Source organism: Adiantum capillus-veneris, chromosome 29 (assembly GCF_014529385.1).
Source record: "Adiantum capillus-veneris isolate H3 chromosome 29, ASM1452938v2, whole genome shotgun sequence".
In the NCBI taxonomy this organism is placed as follows: Eukaryota; Viridiplantae; Streptophyta; class Polypodiopsida; order Polypodiales; family Pteridaceae; genus Adiantum; species Adiantum capillus-veneris.
Window position 1 is genome coordinate 42929792 of NC_140959.1, and position 23080 is coordinate 42952871.

The 23080-nt window shown below is 43.0% G+C and overlaps 1 protein-coding gene across 2 annotated transcripts in view; it reads left to right on the plus strand.

Annotated features, from left to right (window-relative positions):
* LOC147419107 (ARM repeat superfamily protein) overlaps positions 1-19960 on the plus strand; it is a 114558-nt gene extending 94598 nt beyond the window's left edge. The window contains exons 7-9 of one of the 2 annotated variants that reach the window (XM_086505364.1): positions 18927-19058; positions 19188-19301; positions 19388-19960. In XM_086505364.1, coding sequence (XP_086361490.1) covers positions 18927-19058; positions 19188-19301; positions 19388-19420 — 279 coding nt within the window. In that variant the 3' untranslated portion in view covers positions 19421-19960. The remainder of the gene's footprint in view (positions 1-18926; positions 19059-19187; positions 19302-19387) is intronic. The other variant, XM_086505365.1, reaches the window with a different exon arrangement.
* The last annotated feature ends 3120 nt before the right edge of the window (positions 19961-23080 follow it).

The following is a 23080-nucleotide window of genomic DNA, read 5'->3' on the forward strand; positions in this document are numbered from 1 at the left end:
GAAACTACGTACATCATGTACCGTTGTGGGAATAGGCCAATCTTCTACCACTCGGATCTTGGCAGGATCCATACTCACTTGATTGTGAGAGACTATATGGCCGAGATAGTGTATCTCTGAGAGAAAGAACTCGCTCTTTTTTGCATTCACATGCAACTTATGCTTTCGCAATTCTTGAAACACTAAGTCCAAGTGCTTCCGATGTTCCTCTTCTGACTTAGAGAAGATGAGTATGTCGTCAAAGAATACTCCCGTAAAAGCTCGATACGGGCTGAAAATGCAGTCCATCATGCGATTGAACGTCGCAAGGGCATTTGTCAAGCCGAAAGGCATTACCAAAAATTCATATAGTCCAAAGGTTGTGCGGAAAGCAGTCTTGTGGACATCCTCAGGGGCGATCCGTATCTGGTGATACCCACTCTTTAAGTCTATGCGACTAAAGACACTTGCACCCTGCAACTTATCAAGTATATCATCAATCCGAGGGATCGGAAAGCGATTCACGATTGTGATCTTGTTTAAAGACTGATAGTCTATGCACATTCGAAACGTGCCATCTTTCTTCTGCACCAGTAGAACTGGAGAGCAGTAGGGTGAAGCACTTGGTCGTACTAACCCTTTCTCTAGAAGCTCATTGACTTGCTTCAAAATTTCCTCTTGCTGAGCAAGACTCACCCGATAAGGGGGTTGATTGGGAGGCGAGCTACCCGGTATGAGATCTATGCGGTGATCTTCCGGGCGTACCGGAGGTAGTTCGTCAGGAAGTGTTTCCTTGAACATCTGGGATTGAGTTCGAACTTGGTGGTACGGATTCCTTCTTTGCTTTCTCTTGCCTCGTAGAAGCTTGCTCTTGCCGTTGCTGCTTTAGCAGGCAGTCCGGTTTCATATGTCCTTTCTCGCCACAGTAGAAGCATCTTCCTTCCTCTCTGAAAGTTTGAAGTTGAGTAGGAGAAAGGTACTTAGTTCGCTTGCCAGTTCCCTCTGGCTTCTGAGAATGATCATCGTCTCTAGATGGAGGACGTTTTCTTCCTTGGCCCCCTTGGTCATCGTAGACCCCTATTTGTCTTGCACGGTAAGTGCTATGCTCCATCTTTCTGGGCGTCCCAGTTGAGGACAAATCCTCAACAATGATTGCTGACTCCATCATCCTCTAAAGAGTATCATGCGGATACACCTTCATACTCTTTCGAAGCTGCGGTTGGAGACCCGCTTTGAACTTTCGTTTCTTTTCCTCGTCGGCAATCTTCATGAAGGGAGTGACCTTCAGAAGAACCGACCAATACTTGTCCACATAGGTCGTTACTCTTTCATGTTCCTTCTGGGCAAGCCAGTCCCATTCCTTCCGTATGTCCTGCTCGAAGTCAGGCAGAAGAAATTGTTCATAAAATTCAGATTTGAAGCTCTCCCAAGTTCTGGCCTGAGAACCTTCCAGAATCTTGGCTAACCACCAATTACTTGCCGTTTCCTTGAGGTGCATCCCCACATGGCGTAATTTGGATTTTTCTATGAAGTGCCCATTGGTAAAGGCGACTTCAAACTGTCTGATGAAGGACAGTGCTTTGGAGATGTCTCTCCGTCCGTTGTAGGTTTCGAACTTGATGTCCTTGTCGCCGATATGAAGACTCTCATGCGATGTTGAGACTTGCGACCATGCTTCTTGAATCGAGGCTTATCTTTAGGTTGATGTAGGGTAGTGGCAGTAGTAGCGGCTTCCTTCTTCTGACAAGATGATCGAGAAGTAGAGGTATAATCAGGAGAGTAAGATGGAGATGAGATAGAGATTTCCTTGCTCTCGTCTAGCAGAGAGAGTGCTTTTTCCTAGCCTTTCCTTGAAGTAGGCCGTTCATTCCGATCCGAAGATCCTTTGTGCACCTCGGCACGTTCTTCTTCTCTTGCCTCCTGTGGTCTCACGCCAACAGTGTTGTCTGGATGCTTGGCTGCATCAGTTCCATTCGTTTTCTTCATTCCGCCCAAAAGCTTTTGGACGTCTGGCAACAGTAAGATTTGTTGCAGCTCCGCAAGCTGAGCTTGCACTTGTTGAAGCTCCTCTTCAACGCTTCTCCCTTGGCTCGACATGGTTCTTCCCGTTCTTCCCGGAATCGTCCTTCTTTGCAGAGAAAGAGAGGAGTCCGAGCTCTGATATCACTGTCACAAAACGGGAGCGTACACGAGCACTTGAAAATCTGTCGTTCTTGCGCGGGAAAAGCGACTTCCGTGCTTCGTAGTCTCGCGATCTCTTGCGGCAGAGTCTTCTCTTGCTGATGTTGTTACCTCCCGTGAGTGAGGGCATGTGGTGCTTTTATAGCTCCCTGGCCACGGCACGAATAACTGCTCGCGTAGAGATTGCGGCCGTTTTTTTTTTTTTTTTTTTGCTTTGCGCTGTTCTACCCGAAATAGGGAGAGAGAATTCGCTGGCTGGTTTTGTTGCTTTATCTGCTAAGTGGCTGCCCACTTATTAAGTGGGCGGCCGGCATATTTTAATTGGTATGAACCTGCCCAAAAACTCAATAAAACCTTATAAGTTAAAACCAATGCATTTAACAACACTTCCCAGGCGTCCCTGGATGCAACCACATGCACGAATGCAATGCAAACATAGATTCCTCGCGGGAAAGCGTCTGCCTTCCCGCGATTGTTTCTGCTTTTCGTAAAAAGCTTCATTGAACCCATCTTTATTCTTGTGCTTGCGTTCTTACGCGTATTTTCTTACTCAGTTCGGATTTCCTCCTTAGCCTACGGGATGCCCCCTTACTGATGCACCCGTCACCCATCATGTGACGCATCAGGGGCACTCGTAACCCGGTCCTTTCCACCGAACTTACGAAAACTCCTTCGCGATGTTTATCGTCACCCATCAAATGACACATCAGAGTTGTCTGTTCATGATGGCATTTCTTGTAGCTACAATCATTTAACAATTCTTAGTGTACACAGTAAAATATCCTAATTTCATAAAAAGAAATTAATCATTAGAAATAAGAAATAGTCCAATTAGCAACATGAATCTCTCATGGTGGCCTCCTTTTGTGTGGCATATAGTTCCACAAGGTCCTCTGTGTCGAAAAAGTCTAGAAGGCATGGGAGGCCATCTAGCAATTCAGAGGAGGAGAGCTCGTCCTTTTCCGAGAGTGAAGAGATGGGCAAGAAGACCAAGGAGTTCAAGGAAGGGGGTCAGGCTGTCAGGTTTGAGACGTTCTCAGGCTATCAGGGCACCCATCGAGCCCTTGAGTTTAATCAGCAGTTTGACGTCGCTTTCTCGGGAGGTTAGTCACAAAACGCTCCAAGGCGTGAAGGGCAGCATCTTACTTGAAAGCAATTGTACATACATGGTGGTCTACTCGGTTGTTACGTAGAGAAGCACCTGCGATGTGGGTAAAATTCAAGAAAATTTTCACGTTAACTTGGATATTAGACGTTTATGAAAGAGATGTCATCACGGCTTGGCATCATTTGAGAATGACTAAGAAAGATTCATTGGATGACTACTGCCAGACGTTTTGGGATACTTATTTGCCAATGTCTTCGTTTCGGAAGATTACTTTGAGGAACCTGATTGAGCAGTTTTGTTGTGGATTGCCAAAAGAGATTGGAGAGTATTGTCTGGAACAGAAGTTTGACTCCATTGAGAGACTTAGGGAACATGCTAAGCAAGGATTTGGAATGCCGGCTCATTGACTTATCCCACAGACAGAATAGTATCCACCTCAACAGGGCAAGAGTCTTCGAGTGAAGAGAATGAATCAAGGGAACCGGATGACAGCTCATCACAGGATTTCAGAGTAATAAGAGAATATGATGGTAGTGCATCCGAGGGTTCCGATGAACTGAGGGAACGAGATGCAAGTTCATCAGAGGATTCTGGAGAAGAACAGGGTTCAAATGATAATGCATCTCAAGGTTTCGATGATTGAGACTGACATGTGAGTGGACAGGGGAGACTAGCGAGGCTACCCATAGGTCCCAAGTAGAGGGAATTAGTTGGTAGATCAAAGAATTCCACAGATCCAGATTGAAGTGCCAAGGACATGGAGGCTTGCAGGGCTACCAACAGGTCACAGGGCACAAGAAAAGAACAGAAAGGTAAGCTAGGCCAACGAATAATTTGGTCAAGGTACTTTTTGGCTCACGATGCAAAGTGGATGGAAGGAGAACATTGCAAATTCTCTTTAGAGAAAGTTGTATCTTGAAGCTTTTGGGCTATTAGCAGTGTTTATGCCAAAAGTTACCAATGAATTAGCAGGTTGAATCTGGTGCAATGTGGACTGCACAAGAGGGGAGGCACTCCACTCCTTTGTCACAGATTGCCTAGATTGAATAAAGTCACTAATTTTCTCTTTGAGATTTTAGGGTATTGACGGGCTGACAGTATTTTGCGGAATGACTTTAGTAACTGTGTGCACTGAATTGGAAATTCCCTTGATTGAACTAAAAACATGTGCTCTTTCATGTGTGTATTGTTAGAGACATGTAGAGAAAGATGAAATGTCTGCAGTATTTTGTCTGATGAATGATTAGAACTTAGTGCATCTAAACATCCATCAAAGATAAGTAAGATCTGGATGTGATGGCTAAGTGAATGAAGAATAAATGTGATTTGAACTTAGTGCATATAGAAATCTGTCAGAGATCACTGAGATCTAGATGTGATGCCTAAGTGAATGTGAACTGAATGAGATTCTAGTGCATCAAGATGTCATTCCGGATTAGATTACTGGATACTCTTACTAGTGCATCACGAGTTCCGGAAGGATGAGATGGCTGCACAACGATCTAAGGCCATCAAGAGTTCTGGACGGAATGAGATAACTAGATTGGATGATTGAAAACACGGTGTTCAGTGTGAACTAAGTGTGTGATTTTGTGAAATGCATGCTATGTGGATGTACTGTCTTGTGGGGATGGTCATGGGCATGGTTTGCTTGATTGAAATGTGAAATGAAAGATATGAATTTGATAGTAACAAGGTTTAGTAGATCAAGGCATCTGTGAAAAGGTCAGCGTGGTTTGGATGTGATTGCTAAACGGTTACTATGATTAGGGTTTGTATCTGAGACCCTCGATAAAAATGTGATTGATCAGTGACTGATGTCTTTGTAGAAGTACTCAATTGGTGGAGTCCGGTGCATGAGTACACAGAGTCGCTGTCTACTGAAGAGAGTTTCTATCCTTTGGTTGTTTTTGCAGGTGTAATGGAGGGCTGGTACAATTCTTTCAAGAGGGGGAAATGTCACAAAGGGATGACGTGGCATGACCAACTAGAATAGAAATGGCCAAGTGGACAAGAGAAACCGAACCGACCAACTAAAAGAACTTATGAGTACACAGAGTCACTGTCTACTGAAGAGAGTTTCTATCCTTTGGTTGTTTTTGCAGGTGTAAAAATGGAGGGCGATTACAATTCTTTCAAGAGGGGGAAATGTCACAAAGGGATGACGTGGCATGACCAACTAGAATAGAGATGGCCAAGTGGACAAGAGAAACTAAACCGACCAACTAAAAGAACTTATGAGCACCAGTCGTGGGGCCTAAAACCCTAAAAACCGAAAGCTTGAACTCTGAAGAAGTTTTTTGTAGATCGTGCTGATGACATGGCAGTTGTACGGACGCCCACATTTTACATTGATGATGTGGTAGGCCGTACGGATTTCTGCAAAACACGTTGGCAGCTTTAGCGCTAGTTTTTAAGGTTTAGTGCTTTTGAACCTAATGCTTTTTGGGCTCTGCTTTTGGGCAATAATAAAGAAATACCGAAAGGGGTGCCAATCTTTGGGGGCCACTGCTTCTGGGCACGAAACTCTCTCTCTCTCTCTCTCTCTCTCTCTCTCTCTCTCTCTCTCTCTCTCTCTCTCTCTCCCTAGTAAAGTTCAATGATTTAGCAATTTTTGTTGGTGTGTTGCTATTGATTTCTCGCTAGATGTCCAAGCCTATAACAGATAGTGCCACCAGAGACACTTCCAGGAGCCCGACAAGAAGCAGTTTTACTCGTACAAAGTGAGCCTGCTTGCTAAATCTATCCATAGTAGTGCATATTTTATCATGCCCGCCCTAAATCTTAGGAAGATCGATTATGAATCTATAGTTATACTCGCTCATGGTCTGCTTGGAACATATCAAACAAGTAAGCACAAACTCATCCACATCCTTCTTGAGTTGAGGCCAATAGAAGTAACTGTTAACTATCATGAGTGTCCCCTCTATTGCCATGTGCCCAACAAAAGGAGAATTGTGATACTCCGTCAACACCTTTTTCCTCAAACCCCATGTAACACACATGGTCTTTCGCATCAAATAATCTTCCTTGAGAGTATACCTTGAAACTCATCTCCCCACTCGATACCTTGTCAAATATCTCTATAAAATGCATTTTTATAGCATATTGCTCTCGCATCTCTGCATCAAGACCATATCCAAATGACTTCTACAAGCATCGCAATAAAACAGATGTCACAACTGGTGATGTGGCGGCTGACGTGGCACTGTACGGACAATTGGGAATTACGTTGACATGCTGACGTGGCAGTGTACGGATGTCATAAAATCTAATATCTAACCAACCCAAATGATTTTCTCATATTAAATTGATCACTTAATGTGGGAGAATAAACGGGAACAAGTGTTAAGATATAGATATGTGCTTATAGATCTATCTCAACACGGGGCCAATAGTAAAGGGGCCCAAATGGGAGATGGTCTATCAAGAGCAAGGCTAACCAATGGAGCATAAGACCTTAGGGTTAGCTTCATCGAAGACCTCCAATAATGTGTGTAAAAGTCCTTTGACCTTAGGTAAGCTAGGGCTGAGCTTGAGGTGGGAACCCGGCCCAAGCTCGAGGTGCTTGACCTGCTTGAGGTGCTTGTCGTGCTTGAGGTGTTTGTCCTGCTTGAGGTGCTTGATTAAGGTGATTGAGGTGCTTGACTTGCCGCTTGATTAAGGTGCTTGAGGTGCCTTGACATGCTTGCCTGAGATGCTTGTGGGAATACCCCCTAGTCCAAGTGCTTTGTCATGCTTGATGACTAAGGCGCTTGAGCTCCTAAAGTCAAAAGCATCCCTACAAGAGGGGGGGCGAGCCCTTTTCCTAGGGATTAGAGAGAGAACACACACTCACACTCACAAGGGAAGCCCCAGCTTGAAGAGGCAGCAAGGACACATGTCAGGTCCCTACCCATGTTACCTTCATGTGTTGCTTGAAGCCTATTGGCTAGGCTTCAAAGGGGTCCAATGATAAATTACTTGAATTATCTAATTGTTTTTGCATTTATCAAGTCCTCTCTCTCAAAGGGGAAAGGGGGACACTTGTCCCAAGGCTATCCCTGTTGCTTGTAATGGCTTCTGCTTGTGATTGGCTAGGCCTGGAGGGGTCCAATGAGCTTCAAGCATGAGCTACAAGGGGGGGGTCGACCCAAGCAAGCTAGGGGGGTGCTTAGGGGGTATACTCACCCACACACACTCACAAGCACTCTCATTGTGTGCTATGCAAAGTGGAAGAGCTCCCTCTCCAAGCAAGTAAAGGTTGAGAGCCTACACCAACACTCTTGGCTATGGAGTGCAAATCCAACCAAGAGCCATGCTTCAATGCTTAAGCTTGCCATCTCCTTCTTCTTCATTACTATGCTATTATGTATGCTAGCAAGAAGAGTATGATAAGTGAGGAACTAATTCTTTCTCCTACGAAATGTTTTTTCTTCCTCTTCCCTACCCTCATTCCCTGCTAGCTCTCTCCACCTTCGAAGGTGTTTGAGGTCTTGGGACTGAGGCTTGGTATAGTTAAAGCTTTCTTCAAGTTTAGGTTATGTTATGATGGTGATGCATAAAGCTTTCCATCTTCATTGCTTCACCTAGGTCACAAGGAACACAAAGAATGTATTGTAACAAGTCTCTCCTTATGGGAGAAATCATAATACAAATGCCTATTGGAGGGGGGACCGGCTCCACATAAATCCGGTCCTCAACTGTTGTCATGTTCTCTAAATTCTCTCTCTTGCAAAAGTATTGTCTATGCCAAGTTAACTAATTGCTATAATTATATTGCTATCTTCAATTATGTCTACCCGCTATGCTCACAAAATCATTTCTTGAAAGTACTCTCATTAAATTCCGCTACTCTCAAATTGAATAGGCAAATTCCATTACATTGGTATCAGAGCATTTGGTTTCTCTTTTCTTGCTTAAGAAGAGAGGTCCTTAAGTAGCCTATAAATGGTTGATGTTGTTAATTATAATAGGGTAAGTGGAATTGGGATCTATTATCGGTTTTGTTGAGCCCACTATGTGGGGGATGGTGCACACCTCGGGAGCTTTGGACTTAATAATGCCTATTGGAGGGGGGACCGGCTCCACATAAATCCGGTCCTCAATTGTTGTCATGCTCTTTAAATTCTCTCTCTTGCAAAAGTATTGTCTATGCCAAGTTAACTAATTGCTATAATTATGTTGCTATCTTCAATTATGTCTACCCGCTATGCTCACAAAATCATTTCTTGAAAGTACTCTCATTAAATTCCTCTACTCTCAAATTGAATAGGCAAATTCCATTACAACGGACATCCGTGAAATCCGCTGACAATTGTACGGATTTTTTGTAAATTGCGCTGGCTGTTTTTAGCAGCTTTTGGAAGTCAATTGCTTTTGGGAACTTTGCTTTTGAGTTTGAGTTTTGAAGCTTTTGGGGCTCTGCTTTTAGCATCCCTTGTAACCTTTATAATGAACCCAAGGGGGGTCACTCTGGAGAGCATCTGGATGTAGAGTCTGAGAGCAAGCACCCGCGGGAGTTGAACTTTGCTGAAAGATTAATATAAAAAGAAATATTGAAAGGGGCGCCAGTCTTTGGGGCCAATATCTTTGGGCACGGAACTACGACGGACCGTGTCATCTTTGTGGACTGTTTTAGAGTGAATCTCTGTTGTATCACGGTAGAATCTTAACTTAGGGCATCCAAGTTTGTTACAATGGTATCAAAGCACAAAAAGATTCTTCTACGGAGGATCCGATCCTTTTTGCAGTGCGCACAGCTTTTGGGAAAGAATCTTTGTCTCGACCCCGGACTTATTAGCCACTCCCACCCTTCATACATCGCGCATCGGGCACACTCCCGTCTTCATCGTTGTCGTTCTCGTGGGGAATCTGACAAAGATGGCACCTCTCAGTTGGAAGGCAAAGAAAAGTTGAAAATCCAGCACAAGAACTGAAGAAAAGAATGAAGATTTGGGGTTTTTTTTTTTCAAACAAGTTTGCCAGATCGGAGTACAAAACGTCAACCGCAAATTGGAATATGTGTACTCGAGGGACTCGAGATTGGTGAAACACTTGAAGAATTATCCGATTGGTAAGATTTACTCAAGATGGATTGTGGCCATTGCTTCTCCACTCAGGTAGGGAGGAAAGCCAAAAAGACAGACGAGTGTAGAAAGGCGGAACCTGTACTCGCAGAAAGACATGGATAAGAACTCTTGAAAAGAAGCACTTCTAGAGAGCCAACCGATATGACTTCCTCGAAGACGAGAGCAAGAAAACAAAAGAAGTGGACAGTCGATTAAATTTGAATCCTTTTTTGGGTTCCGAGATGCTCCAAGGGCTTTGGCCTTCATTCTATAGTTTGACATAGCCTTCTCTGGAAGGTACTACTCAGAGCACTCCAAGATTAGAAGGGCCGCATCTTTCTTCAAAGGAAATGCTCGAACATGGTGGTCCACTCTTCTTCTAGGGAAGGAAGCTCTAGTTAAATGGTTGAAATTCAAAAGGCTCTTTATTTCTTCTTGGCTAACTCAGGAGTACGAATGAGATTTACGAACCGCTTGGAATCATCTTCGGATGACCAAGGGAGATTCTTTGGACTCCTATTGCGAGAGATTTTGGAACTCTTTTCTACCAACCTCTTCATTTAAGAAGATCTCTTTTAAGGAACAGATTGAGTGGTTTTGCTACGGACTCTCTACAGAGATCCGAGACTACTGCCTGGAACAAAAGTCGAATTCTATTCAAGAATTGATGGGTCATGCGAAACGGGGTTTTGCGATGCATTCGGGAAATTTGACTTACCCCACTAATGAGATCTTGACTTAGAGAACCAACAGACCTCTCACAATTAAAGTAGAAAGAGAAAGAGTTTCCATGACAAAGAGAAGAAAGATACACGTCCCCGACTGACTCTTAGAGAAAGGGCTATCTATCTCAAAGAGGGGTAGTGTTTTGGTTGCGGGGAATTTGGACATTTCTCCGCAAAGTGCCCCAAAAGGGCACAGCAAGAACAGACTAAAGACAAGCCAGAGAGTTCTAGAGTAGCAAAGGAACGTGGCAGAAAAGGCAGATGAAAACTGGTACCACATTGCGTGGGGCTCGAACCGAATCAGATGAACGAAAGTACAAAACTTTGCCGCACTTAGGACAAAGTGAAAGACTAGGAAGCCCTCATTTTCTTTGATGGAGGAGCCAAGGCCAACTTCTTTTCACTTGAATTGGCGGCTCGACTTGGAATTACGTCCGACAGGTTGAGGCCACAGGCAAAGGCAGTTCTAGCGGCACCCGGATGGGATGTTGCCATTACACCGATCATTGGGAAACTTCGTTTGCAATGTCAAGAATATTTAGGGCACGAGAACTTCTACGTAATGCCCTTAGGAAGGTTGTGACGTCCTCCTCGAAATCCCTTGATACCACAAGAACAACGCCATGGTTGACTATTAGGCTGAGACAGCGACTTTGACGAATGAAGGGCAAAGAGATTGTACTTGATGAAATTCAGTTTCTTTACTCAATTTTCTGGAAAGAAATGAATGATGATTGAAGGTCGAATATGTTTTGACCTTGATAAAGGACGCCAAGATTTTCTCCACACTCATGCTGATTGCTTTTCTGAGTGCCTGCCAGGCGAGTTGCCACCATCTCGTCCTGAGGATCACACTATTGATCTGATATTTGGAAGCACACCACCGAACCAACCACCTTACCGTGTGAGCCGAGCCCAGAATGAAGGGATTATAAACCAAGTGAAAAACCTTTTGGAAAAGGTTCTTATCCAGCCGAGTACTTCACCCTATTGCTCTCCGCCGGTGTTGTTGGTTTTAAAGAAAGACGGATCTTGGAGAATGTGCATTGATTATAGAGCTCTCAATAAAATCACCATCAAGAACAGATTTTCGATTCTGAGGATCGATGATATTCTTGACCGACTACAAGGATCCTCTTGTTTCAGCAAGATTGATTTGAAAAGCGGATATCATCAGGTCAGAATTGCGCTAGGAGATGTCTACAAGACAGCTTTTCGGACGAGCTTCGGTTTATATGAATTTTTGGTGATGCCTTTTGGCCTTACCAATGCTCCAGCAAATTTCAACCGAATGATCGATAGGATTTTCAGAGAGTACAGATATTTTGTTGGCACTTTCTTTGATGACATTATAGTCTTCTCCTAGGACCAGGCAAAACATAGACACCCTCTGCTACAGGTCTTTCAGGCATTGCGAGATCACAAGTTAGTAATCAATGCCAAGAAGAATAAATTTTTCTTACCGGAGATACACTTTTTGGGACATATCGTCTCAGCAGCAGGAGTACAGATGGACCTAGCCAAGATTGAGACTATAAGTGATTGGTCCGATTTGAAGAATGTTCAATAAGTTAGAACCTTCTTGGGCTTATGTTCTTACTACCGCGGCGGCTCATTTGAAAGTTTGCAGAGGTCACTTCCCCTTTGCACATTCTGACACAGAAAGGAGTCCCTTTCTCGTAGGGACCCACAGAGGTAACTGCCTTTCAGACATTGAAAGAGAATTTGACTATGGGACCAATTTTGACTTTGCCGGATTTGCAAAAGTCATTTGAAAGATATTGTGATGCTTGTGGTCGTAGTCTGGGTGTGGTCTTAATGCAAGAAGGCCATGTCATTGCCCATGAGCGTCGATTGTTTTTAAGGCCGGAATTGATAGCACAAATTTATGAGAAAGAGCTTTTGGTGGTTATCCATGCTCTTACTCAGTGGCGACATTACCTACTCGGAGCAGATTTTACGGTCTTCATTGATCATCAGAGTTTACGCTACTTCTTGTCACAGAAGCAGCTTTCGGAAAAGCAGATGCGATGAGATAACATCTTGTCACAGTTTCACTTCCAGATTGTCCATATACACTTGGTGGTAGATGCTTCGTCCCGGAAGCCATTAGTCTTGGCTATTTCCGCGATTCATCATAGAAGCTTCGAGGATACTGTCGATCAGTACGCCACAGATCCAGATTTTTCAGATGTATTCACTCGATTACAAAATGAGGAGGTAGTAGCGGGATATTCCATTCGGGATGGCTACTTGATGAAGAAAAGAATGTTGTGCGTTACACAACCGTTGAGGGAAAAGGTTCTAACCGAATGCCACTGTCCACCGTTTACGGGTCACCGTGGCATTGACACCACCTTGAAAGGTGTGGAGCGTTACTTCTTTTGGCCGAGACTCAAGAAGGATGTGGACGATTTTGTACGCAGTTGCTTGGTATGCCAGAGGTCAAGCTTGACAAGCATAAAGCACAGGGATTGTTACAGCCTTTATCCATTCCCGCCCGCCCCTAGGAAAGTATTGCAATGGATTTCATTTTTTATCTCCCGAAGACACAGAGTAGGAACGATGGTATTTGGACTGTTATTGACAGATTTAGCAAGCAAGCTCATTTCATTCCAGTGAAGAAAACAGTCAAGCCGGACCATTTAGCGAGACTATTCATTGCCCAGATTACAAGGCATGCCTAAGACAATAGTCTCTAACAGATATCCCCGATTCACGAGTTTGTTTTGGAAGGCTATTTGGGAGAACATTGGCACACGGTTGCAGTTCTCGTCATCTTTCCACCCGCAAATGGATGGGCAATCTTAGATTGCAAATTCAGCTGTATTGGCCAGATATTTAGATTACAAGGCATGTCTGAGACAATAGTCTCTTACAGATATCCCCGATTCACGAGTTTGTTTTGGAAGGCTATTTGGGAGAACATTGGCACACGGTTGCAGTTCTCGTCATCTTTCCACCCGCAAACGGATAGGCAATCTGAGATTGCAAATTCAGCCGTATTGGCCAGATATTTAGATTACAAGGCATGTCTGAGACAATAGTCTCTTACAGATATCCTTGATTCACGAGTTTGTTTTGGAAGGCTATTTGGGAGAACATTGGCACACGGTTGCAGTTCTCGTCATCTTTCCACCCGGAAACAGATGGGTAATCTGAGATTGCAAATTCAGTCGTACTGGCTTTATTGAAGTCTTACATTTTTTATCAGAAGGCTCAATGGGAAAAAATTCTGCCCTTGGTGGAATTTGCCTACAATAACACGATCCACTCTTCGACGGGGTAGGCACCATTTGAGATTATTGAAGGTGCTACGACGGTTCCACCCTTCCTTAGCACGAAAGATAAGATTTTTGAAGCCGACCAGTACACGAGGGACTTGGACACTGCTTGTGCCAAGGTCCGAGAGGCTTTAGCGAAATCTCAGGAAAGACACAAGAAGGCAGCAGATCCACACCGTCGCAATTTGAAATTAAAGGAAGACGACTGGGTGCTCTTACGTTTTGAGAAGGCACTCCTAAGAAAGAAAAAGGGAAAGGAGCGGCTTTTTCCAAACCTTAGCATGAGATACTATGGACCTTTCCAGATAAAAGAAAAGATAAATGGTGTCTCCTTTAGACTGAAGCTACCCAATACTTGGAGAATTCACAATGCTTTTCATGTGAGTCTCTTGAAGCCATTTAAAGGCGATGTGCCCGATGATGGGGAGCCAGATGAGCAACCCGAAGTGGATGAAAGCGAGGTGATACTCGTTCCAGAACAGATATTGGCACATAAAGATAGAAAGATTAAAGGTAAAGTGATTAGGCGGTTCTTGGTTAAATTCAAGAACTATCCTGCATTGGATGCGAAGTGGATGGAGGAGAAGGACCTAGCAGATACTCCTCAGATTTTGGAACTTTACCTTGAAGCATTCGGTTTAGCATAGTCTACTCCGATAGAACCCTGATTTCAGCATGGGTGAATCTAGGGCAGCGGGCTTGCACAAGAGGGGAGTCACTCCACTCCTTTGTCAACAGATTACCCTGATTTTTGATATAGAGTCATTGATGTCCCTTTGGGTTTCAGGGATACTGCTGGGCTGACAGGATTCTGCTGTATGACTTTATGAACTGGAATTCCCGAAAATGATACTGATTGATTTTTGTACTTGACTTGTTTGAGTGGAGGAACTAATGACCGCAGCATTTCGGTCTCATAAATCTCTATAGACATGATTGCAATATGGATTAGTTAATCAGGCATCTGTGAGGTCTCGACCGGATCTAGATGCGATTACTAAATACATTGCCGATTAATCATGGTCTGAGATTTGGAATAAATTTGAATGTGATGTCAAGTGATTTCCTGTGATGTTCGGTGATGTGATTGTCGATTGGTATATGTGCTAGATATGTTGTGTCTAGTGCGTTGGTACTAACAGTTAGTGTCTACTAAGATAGTTTATGGCCTCTGTCTGGTCTGCAGGCGTAATCAAGGGCGATTACAATTCTTTCAAGCGGGGGCTTTGTCACAAACTGGTTACGTGGCTGGCCCCCGGACAAACCCTGCAATTGGTGACGTGGCAGTTTTTCGGATAATGCGCCGACAGGCTGATGTGGCATTGTAGGGACAGTCGGGAATTACGTTGACATGCTGACGTGGCAGCGTACGGACGTCCATGAAATCCGCTGACAACTGTACGGATTTTCTATAAATTGCGCTGGCTATTTTTAGCAGCTTTTGGAAGTCAATTGCTTTTGGGAACTTTGCTTTTGAGTTTGAGTTTGAAGCTTTTGGGGCTCTACTTTTAGCATCCCTTGTAACCTTTATAATGAACCCAAGGGGGGTCACTCTGTAGAGCATCTGGACACAGAGTCTGAGAGCGAGCACCCACTGGAGTTGTACTTGCTCAAAGATTAATAAAAAAGAAATACCAAAAGGGACGCCAATCTTTGGGGCCAACACCTCTGGGCATGGAACTACGCCGGGCCGTGTCATCTTTGTGAACTGTTTTGAAGTGATCTCTGTTGTGTCGCAGTAGAATCTTGACTTGGGGCATCCAAGTTTGTTACACAGATCTAATAGAATCAACACTAATCCCATAGTCAACTTCTGCTTGAGCCGCTCAAATGCCTTAATCTGTGAATGGTACCTCCTTTCAGGGTAAGGGTATGCAATGCAATGGCCGTTGAGCAGCTCTCCAGCTTTTTCTTACCCGTGTTGATGTTGTTGCCCTTTGGAAATGCAACACGTGATTAATAATCAGGACTAAGACTCTGAGCCCCTGGGTGGTCGGCTTCACCTTCTTCAAGATATCTTTTCTGCCTTCAACCTGGGCATCACCCTGCTATCTGCGCCTCGATTGGCCGATGTCAATGATGGGCTCTTGCTAAGGGCCATTAATTGACTCGGTCACTTGGTGGACCTGGCCACATTGGCTCGCCTAGAGCTACAATTGCAATGACTGCAGCATGCCATGCTTCACCTTCTCCATGACTCCCTTTTCTTTTGGGCTAGAGAGAATGGGCCTACCCCATTTTCCTGTGGGGGCATCCCTCCATGTGGAAATACAGCTGCCTCCTGCACATGGCCCATTGGTGTGCTCATCATGAGGTTCTTCATATTCTCACCGACTATCTCTGCAAACTATTTGATGCACTGTCAATAATAAGAATAGAAGCTCGAGAAGCTTCTCACATTATGTACATTCCGCAATGTAGGCCAATTGCAAATAGCCTCAGCTTTTGTTGGATCCATGCTAACTACCTTGGATCAAACGACGTGTTCCAAGAAGTGTGTCTTTGTCAAAAAGAACTCGTTCTTCTTTTCGTTGATCACCAATCTATGTTCCCCCAACGCTCTTAGCACTAGTGTTAGGTGCTTGTTATATTCTTCTTCGAATGTGTCAACATATTGTCTATGCTCTCAAAAGATCGTTTCCATCATCCTCTAGAACGTTGCAAGAGCATTAGAAGCCCAAACGGCATTGCTAAAAACTCATACAACCCAAAGGACGTCGTGAATGCAGTCTTGTATACAACTCCAAGAGCGATCCTCATATGATGATAGCCACTTTTAAGATCGATTCTCGTGAACCAAGTAGAACCCTGTAATCTATCAAGTAAATCATCGATCTTGGGCATCAGAGACCTATTCTTGATGGTAATCTTATCAAGTTCCGTGGTCTATACACCTCCAAGATCCGTTTTTTTCTGCACAAGTAACACTAGTGAAAAGGTTGGATCAAGCCCTTTTCCATTGAGTCGCTGACTTGGCTCATGATTTCTTCCTATTGAGCTCTACTCACTCTGTACTATGGTCGGTTTAGAGGGGTAATCCTTGGTGTCAAGCCCATGGTATGATCTTTTGGCTGCTCTGTAGGTAACTCGCCAGGTAAGCCCTTTGAGAAACAATCCGTGTGAGATCGAAGGAAACTAAGACTCTCTGACTCTTAACTCTTAACGAATTTGAATCCTCAGATTCACTCATTGGTTTGACAACGATTGAGCAAACAAAAAGACATGTTTTCACCAATTTGTAAATGACCAAAGCTGATACAACAGGGACTGCCCCCTCAAGTTTCACATCTAAGACCACGTCTTTGCCTTTGCTATTTTTCAATTGGAGCTTCCTAGCCCTCGAATCCACTATCACGCAGCTCCAAGGCATGCCTAAGAGCACAACACACCCCTCAAGAGGCATGCTATGGAAGTCCTCGAACGTGATTCCAAATTATCACACATTGTTGGCTGCAAAATGTAGCTCCATTTGCCCCCAAAGTCGAAGGAAATCCATTGTCTTCCATCCTCACCCTCATCCTTGTCGCCGTCCTCATCTTCATCATCCTCTGGATAATCATAGCAACCTCTGTGTCTGCAAGGGCATGGCTCTCTGAATCTTGTCTTCTTTCTTTTGTGTATTGTTCAAGTCCTCGTCATCGAAGTTGAGTACATCTCTATGGTGTTTCCCAACACTCCTGCCGGTACCTGAGAATCAAATGTTATGGAGCACCCTTGCCCGCCACATCAGAAAAAGCAGGCTTTCTACCCACGAAACCCAAAGGTAATTTTGTCTCGTGTCGCTTCCGAATTGGAAGATACCCCAAACTGGCCAACTACTGGTACACAGGGCGCTAGTTAGACCCTTTCTTGCTAGTAGAGGACGTGGTTGCTTTGACTTTCATCGACATCCTGTATTTAGGGTTCATTGTGTTATGCCACCTCTTGTATAGTTTAGTCATGAGTCGAGTGTATATGTGCTTGGCATAGAGAGGATCTTGTGCAAAAGCAAGAAGTCGATCTATGTAAATAGTCGATCTATGTAAATCTACACCTCTTAACTGTCGCGGTTGTTTGGCAAGAGTATCATCAGTTGTGCAACGGGAACACGCTCCCTTGCAGGTAACTCAAGCAGAGCTTCCTCTCGCTCAACCTCGTCCCTACACTTCTTCATGATCTTCTTCTTCTTCTCAATTTCCTCTGCTACAAATATCATAAATAAAATATTCACTTGTAAGAGCTTTTACTATTTAAAATATTTGAGCGCTTTCACATTTTAATATTAAAATATTCACACAGCTTTTAGTATGCAAATTGGTTGCGCCCTTTCACATGTTGTATGTTTAGAAGCCCTTTCGCTTGTAAAATTATAGAACTTGTAAACTTATTTTACCAGCTACCAAGGCTACTACATGCAACCACCCTTGAAATCAGAGGTAACTAGTGTACCACCAATTCATGCATACCCTTTTAACAAAATTTTGTAAACCATAGTGATCTAAAAAACTTTTAACCGTAGTATCTTCAAGTCCTTTTTCTTATTTTGGAGTGAGCATGCCGACATTTATTGAATGGAGAATCTTCCACTCCCACCCTTTCCACCCTTCACCTTCCTCTTTAAGGATTGCCTCTAGCAACTCCTTTTCAGCTTCGATGCTAAGGGTTGTAACCACTATAGTAGTACTGGTTTCTACTTGTGTTAGTGGTACCTCTAGTTCATCTGGAGCATTTTTTGTGCTAGGAGCATCCAGCTCTATAAATTCTATGCCTTCTGTGTCCTTCAAGGGGTTCTCTAGAACTTCTTCAGCTATTGCCGGAGCCTTGCCCTTTAGCTCATCTATTGCTCTCTGTAATTGGGCCTTCAACTCTTCTATCTCCTTTTGCATAGCCTCCTCTCTGATCATATGTTGGAGGGCCAAAGCATGAAAAACTAGCACCAAAAAGCTCTGGCGCTTAAAATTCCAATAACTGGCCGGAAAGCAACTCCCATACCCAAGTGCCACATCAGCAGAGGGCAGCCTACGATCTCACATCAAATATTTTCTGTCGAGTAGTAAATGGATTGCACCGATTAAGGAATGCTGAGTTCTTAAGTGGACTTCTTACTGGTTTTCTTTCCATTGGTCCTAATTTTTCACAGATGAACAGCAAGGAGGAGACTTGCAAATACATATTGTTTGACGCCTAAATTTGACCGAACAATCAAAATAACCTGCAGCAGGAACAGGAACAGGGGGTCCTGCTGCCTGCCCCTACTCCCATCGCCCACTCGACACACTAGCAGGGGTGATGAAGAATGCAGGGCAAGGTGCAGCTGGCAGCAGCCCCTTCTCCTCTCTGCACACCTACACATTCTACACAATGATTTCGACTCCCAGATCTTACATAACCTATTAGGTGCTCTATAGATGCCATATGAAGTTCCTACTATAACTCTGAGAGTTTACTATTTTGGCCATCTTATGGATGCCGGGCGCAAGAGCAGAGTGACCCATCCTGGAAGCGGGCAGCCTGCCATCAGGAGCATGCACAAGAATCACACATGAAATGGGCTGCATGTTTTAAGGAAATTAAGGAATGATCAGTTCTCGAGTGGCTGTTTTCTTCACATTTTTTACAGGTATACAGCAAGGAGGACACTTGCAAAATGCCCTTGGAGCTAGCTAATCCCTTATCTCATGAACATGAGCCAGAAAAGGAGTCGAGTGTCCGAATCGAGGCAGCAGAAGCATTGTATCTTATAGCTCTTCACGTAAGCTAGAGAGTACTGTGAAATCAGCTTTGATATGCATTCGAAGAGCCCAATGACCTGTTTTACTGTAAGATGGGATCTTTTTGACTTGCTGAGCTTTGTATTTAGTGTAGTCTCCTTTGTGTTTAGGAAGGGGGCCGAAGAGCTCTTTGGTCGGTGAATGGGCCGAGGATACTCCAAGTGGGGTATGAAGATGAGGAGGATCCTGAAGTGCTGGAGGCCTATGAACGGCTTGGCTCTTTGGTATGAGAAGTTTTTGCCTGTATTTATGGTGGAGTATTTTTGCTTCTCATTTACATCATGACGATCTTGTTCTTGGTAATGTGCAGCTTGTGAATGAGAGCAGCGTTCCGGAAGCTTAAGGCAAAGAAATTGCTGAAGGGCAGGACTTGGGTAAAAGTGATAAGCTTTTTCTTTTGCACATTAAGTTTCCTCTAAATAGTTCACAAGACCATCTGCAATAGAGGATTTCGTTTGAGCAACGGAGTGTTTTTACACCTTCGTGACCGTGTATTCTGCATGTCATCTCTCTCGGCTTTGCAAATGAGAGAGAACCGTGAAGCTTCAGACGTATCTGTTCTCTCTTCTGTCTATCACCCAAGTGTGGTAGATTAGTTATCCCAGCTCCTCCTTGATTAACAGGTCTTGAGTTCAAGACTAGTCAGACAGACCTTTGAAGTTTCTTGGACTAGGTGACATGATAAAGCTTCTTTCTTAGATCAGCTTCTAGTAGTTCTGCCTGGGTCAGTTTTCAATTGGTTCTGAAAGGCTGCTATGAGCATCTCTTCAAGCATCTGATGTACTTGCCCCACCTACCGAAAATGGGTCTATGGGGCTAGGGCCTATAAGGAAAAAATTAGGGCTTTTTATAGCCCAATTGTGATTTTAAGGTTCCTCCATTATCTTTTGGCTATTTTACAAAAATCCTTTGTTGAGAGATTATCCCAAAACTCCCAAACTTTTGTGGATAAATTCACCAAAAATACACTAACATGCCATTTTTGGCAAAGTTTCAAAAGATTCACCCCCAAAATCTTTACACATAGGTTAATGCATAAGGTTATATTCGGCAACCCACAAATCCTTGAGAAGAAGTGTTATTTTTAAGCTTGGAGATAAATTAACCAAATATAATAATAAAATGCCACTTTTGGTAATAATTTCAAAAGATTCACCCCCAAAACCTTTACACATATGTTAATGGATAAGGCATATTCGGCAACCCATCTACACTTACAAATCCTTGAAGTGGTGTTATTTTCAACCTGGGGATACCAGGTAATGACTTTTGTGGCAAGGTCACACTACATGCAATATGTAAGATTCATCTTAGCATTGTGACCATGTCAGCAACCTTTATGGCAGCCGATAATGCTTGAAAATGTTTGAATGAATAATTGGGTTTCCTTAAAGTTGATGAGTGTGTTAGAGTAGTGCAAAATTTGGTTTCCAAAGCTTGAGCTGCTGAAGACTAATTGAGATTAGAAGTAAACTTGTGACATCATGACTATTTTAGCAATCCTTGAATTCCAAGTTGACATGAATAAGAAAGCTATTCTCCAAATCAAAGAGTGTTTCCTCAAGTGGTGCAAGGTTTGTCTTTTGGTTTCGCCTGCATATTCCTTAGGTAGAGTTCTTATGTGGCATTCATTTCATCTAGAAATTCAAGTTTTAAAAGTAAGGTACCTAAATCCTTTGCTATGAGAGGAGCTCATTATTATCCAAAAGTGTTTTTGGCATCCGCTCAAGCATACGATCCATAAAAAAAGTAGTTATCTCAAATAGTGGTAGCATTAACCTATTTGTGTTTGACTATGTAATCACCAATCCCTTGCCCAATAGCATGTCTCTTTGTGCTAAGAGACTAGAAGAAGCATGCTTCAAAGATATCTACATCCTTTGTGGTGTAAATGAGTATTATGTGCAAAGTGGCTTTCTTAGTTTTGTATCCGATGATAGGAAAGCCTACAACTCTCTCTAGATGTTTGTTTGCAATCTTGTTTATCTCCTTGAGATGGAATCCCGAATGGATGTTTCATTACCTTGAATAGGCGAGTGCATAGTGGCAATCATTCCCTCTAATAGTAATAGTTGTTATATTTGTTTGGGGTTTGCTTTGGATTGGGTAGACTAGTATGAACATAGGGGTAGGGTTTGGTCCTAAGTTGGTCACCCACCTCACTAAGGGTAGGTTAGCATGTATGTATGGCTTGTGTTTTGTCATAGGTAGGTGCCCATTTTGCATGACCTCTAGGGCTAGAAATACATCTTGTTCATTTAGCAGGATAGGTAGGAGGTTTTCATCGATGATTTGGGGCGTATTCTTAAGTAGAGGGAGAGATTGTGTGCATGCGTTTAATTTTCTTGATGGATCAAAGTGATGTTTCCACTTTATCCTCCCAAGTATTGGTCGGTCTAGAATCTAGCCTATAAAGCTTTCTGTGCTATGGTTAAAAAACCTTATACCCTAGTATACGGCTCATTAATTAGTTATGGAGCATGTTGAGGATTTACAAGTTGATTTTTTTTCTCTCTCCTTTGCAATTGCTTTTGTTTTGTCTCCTCTTGTTGCCTCTTACCGATTGCCTTGCCAAGATGGTTCAAACTTCTTTACGGCCTCTTTGCCCTTTTGCTTCTCTAGTGATTACTTATATTGGAGCTGCTACTTCATTCTTGGATGTGTTAGCAGATGGTATGACCTCCACCATGTTAAATGGATCTTCCCTTTGGTTGGGATGATTTGGACAAAATGTGTGATGCCACTCACTTTATAACAACTCACTTTTGATAGGCTCAAAATTTCTATCTGATTCAAAATTTTCATCCTTCCAATGATCCTCACCTCCATCATTTATTGGCTCTAAAATACGTGCTTCAATCCATGGTCATTTTTTCCACAAACATTATTTGTTTTTTTTGTCGGTCATTCCTTAGCAGCATCACTATGATTAATAATAGTGCAGTATGGGTACCATCGTATCATCATGCACATGTGATAGGTTGAAGAGGGCTCTACATATGGATATATGGCATGTTCCCATCATACTTAGTCTTATGGTAGCACTGATTTAGTCTCATTGTTGGTCCATCAATTTTCAATGGCACACCATTTGATTTGCTTATAGAGAGCAATATTTGCAGATGGTCTTGTAGCGTTCGTAATTATGTTGGCCCTTTGGAGGGTGTAAACATATGTATCATTGTTCTTATCGTTTCCATTGTGATTTCTACTAGAGATGGGCCAATTTCAAATCTAGGAGATAAGGTGGATATTGTATGCTCACTCTTTGCGTCACTTGAATTTTCTTCCTTGCCATCAAAGAGCTTAGTGCATAAAGGTGTAGATGCATTGTGTTACTAAACAACTCTTTGAAAAACAAGGACTGTAAACCCTCTTGTTTTTAAGTATATCCCACTTTAGACCAAGTTATGTACTATCACATTCTCTTGGAATAAATTCTCACTATTTTTACAGGTCTCTTTCAAAAGTGTAGATCAAGACAATAGTAGTTTTCTTGAGCCAAGTCTTTGATATATGTGATCAAAAGCATGTAACTATATGCCATAGCCCCATTTGAGTCCACTTTGCTAGGGTTCTATCACTTCTCCTTCTAAGAGGTGGCTCACACCTTCTTGTAGAGATGATGTGAACTTGCACACTTTAACAAGACTCAATGGCAAACACTGCAACCAGCTACTTGGTGAAAAGTACTAAAGCTAAGGATAAATTTCGGGTGATAGCCCATAGCAGGCTTTGATTTGCAAGAGTGATATCTCACAATGCACCCAATCTCTCATTGAGTATAATACAAAATAGAAGTTTCAGAGTATGGACTACATCATGGTTTCAGAGTATAGCAGGCTTTGATTTGCAAGAGTGATATCTCACAATGCACCCAATCTCTCATTGAGTATAATACAAAATAGAAGTTTCAGAGTATGGACTACATCATGGTTTTAAAAAATAGAAGTTTCAGAGTATGGACTACATCATGGTTTTAAAAAATCTTTTTGATTTGACA